At 37.1% G+C, this 9732-nt stretch overlaps 1 protein-coding gene across 1 annotated transcript in view; it reads right to left on the bottom strand.

Moving 5' to 3' along the window:
• Positions 1-265: 265 nt before the first annotated feature.
• The window catches only part of LOC309974609 (ATP-binding cassette sub-family C member 4-like), a gene marked incomplete at its 5' end in the record, with an annotated part of 124403 nt that continues 114936 nt past the window's right edge, over positions 266-9732 (bottom strand). The window contains 1 exon segment of the mRNA XM_082859267.1: positions 266-510. Within this exon segment, the coding sequence (XP_082715393.1) occupies positions 424-510 (87 nt within the window). The 3' untranslated portion in view covers positions 266-423.

The raw sequence follows: 9732 nt of genomic DNA, 5'->3' as shown, positions 1-9732 counted from the left end.
GGGTATGGAACCCAGTTCTGTTAACGGAAGTGGTGAGACAAAATGGCAACTTCACACACGTCAACTAAATAGAATCCCTGATATAATTGGACCAGGGGTATATAATTTGGGGAATAGTAAGAAACATCTGTGACAGCTTTGTCTTGCACCTTAGAAAATGTGCTTTGTCTCTGGAGTCTGTCAAGGCACAAAAACTGGGAGACAGCTTTTATTGGTGGCCTGTACCTCTGATTTAGGTAAGAAAAATAATCCTTTTGTAAGAGCTTAGAATCGTTGGGTGAAATTGGAGAAAATAATCCAAATAAACGAACATCTTGTATGTGTAAATATTTGTTGCTGGTGTAAAGAAAATACAGTGTAGCTTATGCAGAGCAAAAACTATTGGAGAAATACCTTTGGAATAGACTTGACCTCATGGTAGAATCACGGTGCTGACTTAAAAATTGTTAAGGCTGGGGGCTGTCCATTGGAAGCGTTCATAACCACATGGTCACTGTGAGTAATATCTGTCTATGTCATTTTGAAGTGCACCTGAGGGGAAAAAAGACAGAAACAACACGTTTAAAAGTTTTAAAGTCCTCCTCCCTAAGGCAATGCATTTCTAGGTCCACTTCTTTATGTGAAGCAAATCATATCACTACTGGAGCCACAATTAAAAAAACCAGGGATGTATTTATTCTATGGAGGAAGTAGCCCCATTAAAACCCTCAACGGGGCTGAGCTTAATACCAGACAACCTGTAGATCCACTTGAGTTCTGATCATTCTGATTCACAGATATGTTTTATCACTATATTAAATTGATAAGCAGAATCATTTTACTGACTCAAAACCTGGAGATATATTAAAAACAGGGTGACAGGCTGGGAAATCTAGTCTGAAAAGGGTTTCTCATTTTCACACATAAAGTGAGCACACCAGATTTGGATGTTAATATCAGGTTGTCATCCCTATATTTTATAAACTTGTACTGACAAGCACTGAAACACTGGCATATATGTATGAAATATGCTGGCATTTAATTTGTGCAGCAAAGCAGTTATAGGGCCTATAGAAATGTGATCTGTGGATGATGGGTCACAGGAATGAAAAGAGAATCAAAAGCTTTAACAAAGACTCAACCAAGCAACTTCGAAAAAGATAGATGATACCAAATAATAGGACAGGTCTTTGCCAGGCCTTTGAGTTCTTGAATTCTACCAATTTCTAGCTGAACTGGAAGAAATAAAGGTTTTCTGCTAAATGTACAATCAGAACATAAAGGAAATGAAATGCTGTCAAGTTTCTCTGTTCCACAATCATCAGTTTTTAGTAGCTGTAGTGTATCTCAGTTCCTTGACAGATGTGCAGAACAAAATGAAATAATGTCAAGGTTTGTAAGCTGTTATCTCAAAATGTATTTCTTTGAAAAAGGACTTCAAATGTCATTTTTTTCCCCCAAAGAAGAATGTGAAATGTTTTGAGTCTTTATAACAGAAAATGTACCATCTATCTGAGGCTGACTTGTGTCAGGATCTGGGTCGCCTAAACATAGGATTATGGATCTATTTTATAAAACCTGGGACCAAATACATTTGTGGGTGCTGTCAACAAAGTTATCACGAGAGATAATGGACATCACACATGAAATAGAAAAGCACTGAGACACCTACCTTCATATCAAGTGTACTTTCTTTTTCTCTTGTTGCTTGCATACTTGCTACCCGCCTCCAAACAGCACTGAATATGAAATGCTATATATTAAAATGTCTCTTAAGTTAAGCAGAAAAAGAAATTCTCCAAGAATGCGTGGACCCCACTGGGTGAAATCTGAGGCTATTTCCATTATAATGCAAGAATTTAAAAAAATAAGGCCTTTGGGGGGAGGCTAATTGCATATGATCTCTCTCCTCCATTTTTTAAAGCTAGCCATATTTTGTGTGGTTATTATGTACTCTCTTGGTGAAACTAAAAACAGCCAAAAGACAAATGGAAATACTTTTAACTTTCTACTGCTTGACGGTCCTCCCAAAATCACCTGGTTCCTTTCCCCAGAACTCCTCTCAATGTAATTTTTTAAAAGAAAAAAATTTTTTAATTTATTTATTTTTGCCCGTGTTGGGTCTTTGTTGCTGCGCACAGGCTTTCTCTAGTTGCGGCGAGCAGGGGCTACTCTTTGTTGCAGTGTGTGGGCTTTCTTATTGCAGTGGCTTCTCTTGTTGCAGAGCACGGGCTTCAGTAGTTGTGGCACATGGGCTTAGTTGCTCTGCGGCATGTGGGATCTTCCCAGACCAGGGCTCGAACCCGTCTCCCCTGCATTAGCAGGCGGGCTCGTAACCACTGTGCCACCAGGGGAGCCCAGAAAATGTTATTACTAGCACCTTTTAACCAAAATGGCCTTTGCTTCATGGTCTGCAATAATTGAAACCAAATACTGAAAACAAGCTTTCTGTGTATAAAAGCCTTGATTTGACCCTTCTCTTTCTCATGGTGTAGACTGCACTCTGGCTGACAGCAGAAGTGAAAGAAGGTGTCTTTTTCATAGGGTGGGTTATGAAGAGGGTTGAGATGACTGAACGCTTGTTAGCAGAGTCCTTGTGAATGGGCTGAGCCTGAATGGAGAGACCCAGTCTCACCTCTTTCTCTCTTCTGGAACCACTGCTGACCCTGGAAAAATCATTTAAGCTTTCTGTGCACGGGCTACTGCATTTGTGAAATAAGACAATGACCTACCTCATAGGAACTAAGTGATGGCCACAAACTGCAGGTTTAAAACATGCTGAGCTAAGTGTTGGTTGTGATTATGATGCTGCTCAAGAGACGTGGCCCCTTAGTCCACGGAAAGTAGCAGCATCAGTCAGATTGAATGATGAAAACAGAACATCTCAGAGGCCCTTTTGTGAATCTTGTAGTTTTATCTTAAAAGAAGCCCAGTTGAGACACATTTAGCTCAGTGAACATGGTAACCTGGGTGGCAGAAAAGTGGTTAAAAAAATTACTCTTTCTAATCTGTGACTTTGAGAAGTTACCTAGGTTCTTCTGCCTCAGTTTCTCCATCTGAGGGATAATAATTCCAGCTCAGAATGGTCGTGAAGATTAAAAGAGATAATGCCAAAAATATTCAATTTATGGTAAGCAGAACGTAAGACCAGTGAGTGGTGCGTTTCTTGGCCCTCTTCCCCTTCTTCTCTCAGGCGTGGTTCATTGTAGTTCCTCCAATGTAGGTTAAAACAGTCTAGTATTTAAACTCCAGCTTGTAAATAAAACCACCATCATGGAATTAGATCTTACTAAGAGCAACAGAGCAATAAAAGCTCACCTGCATGGATAAAAGCCAGCAATCAGTGCTTCAATATATGTAGAATTCTGGCTCAAGACTATACGTTCATTCTCCATGAACTGCATGGCCCTAATTCGATCCCAGTAACCCTCAAACTCCTCATCTTGAAAGGTCTAACTTTGTGTACATACTGGCAAGTATATTACCAAAGTTAAAGACTGCTGGAGAGTTAGAAAGAATTTTTGCTTTTAACTTAACGGAACAATGAATATTTTTTCCCCTTATCCTTTCAGAAATCACCCTGAACAGCAAGGATATTGGGAGATAAATAAGCCCAATCTTTGATGAAATCAGGAGTCATTTGAAATTCCAAGTGACAAAATATCTGGACAGGCTACATTAAGCAACTGGATCCAGTGGGCTGTGGCATGACAGAGATGGTACATAAGGGTAGCAGATCATAGCTCTCCGACTAAGGGGCAAATGCCAGTGAGGAATCATATAGAATCAATATCTTTGCCTGAAGCATGTAGATTGGTGAGGTCCTAGGAGAAGAGAGATTTTGAAATGCAAGCACCGTTGACTGCCCATCTCTGCAGGCTGGGGAGGAATACAGGCTAAATGAATATGTGTTCTCGATTTCTCTCTCACTTATTTTTTCTCTCTAGACCACGTGGAACTTCTGTGTTAAGCACAGAATTCCCTTTAGTCTCAAATGATGCCCTAGCCACAACTATCCCACAGATACTATGGTCTAAAAAAAACTCAATTCAAAGGTGAGTAGTAGGAATAACAGTAATAAAAAAGTAGTATAGGATCTGTAAAATACACAAACAAAAATGAAGACAAGGAGTAAGATGAGCATATGATGGATGAGAAAATACTGAAAAGATGAAAATTATTAAAAAATATAACAATACATTCAAAGAAAATGTAGTAGAACAGTCAACCTGTGGACATCCAAGAGTACAGGAAAACATGGCACAGCAACAATGATGAAACATGAGTTGACAGAGGCTGAAAGTGAAATGGAAGAGAAAAATGAAAACATCAAAGAAATGATCATTCTAAAAGGCAGCATGAAGATTAGTCACTGCTGGAAAAACAACATGAGACATGGAGGATAGGATTGAGAAAGCAAGGCAAATAACTAAATTAATGAAAAATTTAAAAGGATTAAGGAGATAATAGCTTTATAAAATAGACAAAGGATAGCAACATATACATTATCGATTGCTGTAAAGAGGAGAGTCTAATCAAATAAATTCAAAGATGTAATTCAAGCAAATGCTTAGAAATAAAAGACTTGAATCTAGAGGTCAAGAGTGCATGGTGTCCTAGGAAAAACTAATGACCTTCAAAATACAGAAAGAATCCTTTAAGAATCCAGGGAAGAAGATCAAGTTTTATCAACTTAGAGCTGCAGCAGGTAAATATTTCATACAGTTAACCCTTGAGCAACATAGAGGTTGGGGCGCTGATCCGCTAGACACTCTGTATATAACACTGCAGTCACCCTCCATATCTACAGATGGAACCAACTGTGGATCATGTAGTACTGCAGTACAAATTTTTAAAAAGGTGAATACAAGTTAACCTGTGCAGTTCAAACCTGTACTGTTCAAGGGTTAACTATATTTACAATAAGTCAGGGATTCTAACTCCAATGCACTAGATGATATAGAGCCTTGTTTTCAAACTTTTATTTGTACTGCCACCCACAGTAGTAAATATATTTAAATTTACATTGAGTACCAGTACAGATTTCACTGTCTATATTTATATTCATCTATCCTGAAAGGAATTTAATGAAATATTTACTATTGCTAGGAAAGATACATTGCTATTCTTCGTCCATTCCATTCTTTTCTATTTCATTTCTTAAAACATGCTGGTCATGACTGACTAAATGGAAAACATGCTGGTCATGACTGACTAAATGGATTTCACAGGCCCACTAAGGACTCACAACCCAAACTTTTAAAAACAGTATACAAGGAACAGACGGAACAAACTTTAGTCAACTAGAGATGCAAAAAGTATCATTTAACACAGGTAAGTAAAATAATAGAGGTTTAAGTATTTTTAAAGATTTGAAGGTAAACAGTAGAAGAAAAACCATTTAAACACTAAAATTTGTTGGTAGAATGGAGAAAAGGTTTATAATGTGAAGTCAATAATAAGGAAGTAAAGTATTCCTGGAAGAAATTAAAGCAACACACAAAATAATGAACAAAAAAACAAAAATTACAGACTACAAAATAAAAGGTTTTAAAAAAAACTGAAAGCATAACAGAACTAAGATAAAACATACCCCTGAGGGCTAAGATTAAATCTCAGAGCTAAACCTAACTATAATACTTGCCATTGCAGGAGACACATCTACAATCTGATATCAAAAGACAATCAAAGACATATCAGGCAAATGAAAACTGGGGACTTAATTTCAGTTTTGAACCACGTTGGATTCAGGGTCAGAAACATTAAATGAATCAAAGAAAGGCACTTGAGTGTTGTATGAAAGAAGAGAAGGTTAGCACTCCCCTTGATAAGGATGGAAGAGGTCCTTGGGCCTGACAACATGCAAATGGTTAAGGCATTGCCACCTGCTTCAGGGCATCTAACCGTCATTTTTTGTAAATTTAAGAAAACTGAAATCATATCCAGCATCTTTTCTGATCACAACACTATGAGATTAGAAATCAATTACAGAAAAGAAAATGTATAAAACACAAACACGTGGAGGCTAAACAATATGTTACTAAACAACCAATGGATCACTGAAGAAATCAAAGAGGAAATCAAAAAATACCTAGAGAAAAATGAAAACACAAGCCAAAACCTATGGGCTGCAGCAAATGCAGTTTGAAGAGGGAAGTTTATTTGAAAAATCTCAAATAAACAACCTAACCTTACACCTAAAGTAACTAGAGAAAGAACAACAAACAAAACCCAAATTAGTAGAAAGAAAGAAATCATAAAGATCAGAGCAGAAATAAATGAAGTAGAGACGAAGAAAACCAGAAAAGACCAATGAAAGTAAAAGCTGGTTCTTTGAAAAGAGAAAGTTGAAAAACCTTAAGCCAAACTCATCAAGAAAAAAAGGGAGAGGGCTCAAATCAATAAAATTAGAATGAAAAAGAAGTTACAACTGACACCACAGAAATACAAAGGAGCATAAGAAACTACTACAAGCAACTCTATGCCAATAAAATGGACAACCTGGAAGAAATGGACAAATTCTTAGAAAGGTACAACCTTCCAAGACTGAACCACGAAGAAATAGAAAATATGAACAGACCAATCACAAGTACTAAATTGAAGCAGTGATTTTAAAACTTCAAACAAAAACTCCAGGACAAGATGGCTTCACAAGAGAATTATATCAAACATTTAGAGAATTAACACCTATCTTTCTGAAACTCTTCCAAAAAACTGCAGAGGGAGGAACACTCCCAAATTCGTTCTATGAGGCCATCATCACCCTGATTCCAAAACCAGACAAAGAATACCACAAAAAAAGAAAATTACAGGCTATATCTCTGATGAACATTGATGCAAAAATCCTCAACAAAATACTAGCAGACCAAATCCAACAACACATTAAAAGGATCATACACCATGATCAAGTGGGATTTATCCCAGGGATGCAAGGATTCTTCAGTATTTGCAAATCAATAAGTGTGATACACCACATTAACAAACTGAGGAGTAAAAACCATATGATCATCTCTAGAGATGCAGAAAAAGCTTTTGACAAAATCCAACACCCATTTATGATAAAAACTCCAGAAAGTGGGCATAGAGGGAAGCTGCCTTAACATAATAAAGGCCATAAAGGACAAACCCACAGCTAACAACATACTCAATGGTGAAAAGCTGAAAGCATTCCCTCTAAGATCAGGACAAGACAAGGATGTCCACTCTTACCTTTATTCAACATAGATTTGGAAGTCCTAACCATGGCAATCAGAAGAAAAAGAAAGAAAAGGAATCCAAATTGGAAAGAAGTAAAACTGGCACTGTTTGCAGATGACAAAATACTATACATAGAAAATTCTAAAGATGCCACCAGAAAACTACTAGAACTCATCCATGAATTCCTTAACGCAGGATACTAAAGTAACACACAGAAATGTCTTGCATTCCTATATACTAACAAAAAAATCAGAGAAATTAAGGAAACAACCCCATTTACCATTGCATCAAAAAGAATAAACTACCTAGAAATAAACCTACCTAAGGAGACAAAAGACTGGTACTCTGAAAACTATAAGACGCTGGTGAAAGAAATCGAAGGTGACACAAACAGATGGAAATATATACTGTGTTCTTGGATTGGAAAAATCAATATTGTCAACATGACTATACTACCCAAGGCAATCTACAGATTCAGTGCAATCCCTATCAAATCACCAATGATAACTTTTCACAGAACTAGAACCAAAAAAATTTTAAATTTGTATGGAAACACAGAAGACCCTGAATAGCCAAAGCAATCCTGAGAAAGAAAAATGGAGCTGGAGGACTCACGCTCCCTGACTTCAGACTATACTGCAAAGCTACATCAAAACCACATGGTACCAGTGCACAAACAGAAATATAGATCAATGGAACAGGATAGAAAGCCTAGAAATAAATCCACACACCTATAGTTTTGTCAATTAACCTATGAGAAAGGAGGCAAGACTGTACAGTGGAGAAAAGACAGTCTCTTTAATTCAGTGGTGCTGGGAAAACTGGACAGCTACATGTAAGAGAATGAAATCAGAGCATTCTCAAACACCATACACACAAAAAAATGTAAGGCTATAAACTCTTAGAGGAAAACATAGGCAGAACTCTGACATAAATTGCAGAAATGTCTTTTTTGATCCACTCCCTAGAGTAATGAAAATAAAAACAAAAATATGCAAATGGGACCTAATTAAACTTAGAAGCTTTGTACAGCAAAGGAAACAATAAACAAAATGACAAGACAACCTACAGACTGGGAGAAGATATTTGCAAATGATGTGATGACCAACAAGGTATTAATTTCCAAAATATACAAACAGTTCATATAGCTCAGTATCAAAAAAAGAAAAAAACCCAAACAACCCAATCAAAAAGTGGGCAGAAGACCTAAATAGACATTTCTCCAAAGAAGACATACAGATGACCATAAAGCATGTGAAAAGATGCTCAACATCACTAATTATCAGAGAAATGCAAATCAAAACTACAATGAAGTATCACCTCACACTGGTCAGAATAGACATAATCAGAAAGCCTAAAACAATAAATGCTGGCAAGGGTGTGGAGGAAAGGGAACCCTACTACACTATTGGTAGGAATGTAAATTGGTACAACCACTATGGGGAACAGTATGGAAGTTCCTTAAAAAACTAAAAATAGAACTACCATATTATCCAGGAATCCCATTCCTGGGCATATATTTGGAGAAAACCATGGTTCAAAAGGATACATACACCCCAATGTTCATTGCAGCACTACTTAGAATAGCCAAGACATGGAAGCACCTAAATGTCCTTTGACAGATGAATGGATAAAGAAGACATGGCATATATACACAATGGAATATTACACAGCCATAAAAAGAATGAAATAATGCCATCTGCAGCAACATGTGTGGACCTAGAGATTATCATACGAAGTAAGTCAGACAAAAAAAGACAAATATCCTGTGATATCACTTATATGTGGAATCTTAAAAACATGATACAAATGAAGTTATTTACAATACATAAATAGACTCACAGACATAGAAAACAAACTACTGGTTACCAAAGGGGAAACGTTGGGGGAGGAGGGATAAATCAGGAGCTTGGGATTAACATACACTCACTTCTATATGTAAAATTTTGGGCTGGCCAAAAAAATTCCTTCAGTTTTTAAGTAAAAATAAGACATTTTTCATTTTCTCCAAGAACTTCATTGAAAAATATTCACCATTTTGTTCCACTACTTTCTGCCTTTTTTCAGGCAACTTCATAATTCCATCTTCCCAAAACTTATTGTCTGTTTGAGGAAAGAACTGTTCCAGGTACCTTTTATAGCCTTCCAGGGAACTGAAACTTTTTCCATTATGAGAACTTTGGAAAGACCGAAATAAATGGAAATCCGAAGATGCAATGTCTGGTGAATATGGCAGATGATATGGCAGATGAATCAGAACTTCCCAGCCAAGCTGTAATGGTTTTTGCCTGGTCATCAAAAAAACATGCGGTCTTGCATTATCCTGATGGAAGATTATGCATTTTCTGTTGACTAATTCCAGATGCTTTTCGTCAAGTGCTGCTTTCAGTTGGTCTCATTGGGAGCAGTGTTGCAGCAAAACCAGAAATGAGTAAATGGCCTTAGGCACATACCAGCCAAACAGGCCTGCAAGAGTTAAGCAGTCTTGGTTATTCTTTAGCTGTTACTACTAACACACACTTGTAGCTAGACTTGTCCTTCACAAAGCTAAACAAA

The sequence above is a fragment of the Leucopleurus acutus genome (genome assembly GCF_964270905.1).
Source record: "Leucopleurus acutus genome assembly, chromosome: 18".
Taxonomy (NCBI): domain Eukaryota; kingdom Metazoa; phylum Chordata; class Mammalia; order Artiodactyla; family Delphinidae; genus Leucopleurus; species Leucopleurus acutus.
Note: the sequence above shows the minus strand (reverse complement) of the source record. Positions and strands in the feature narration are given on the sequence as shown.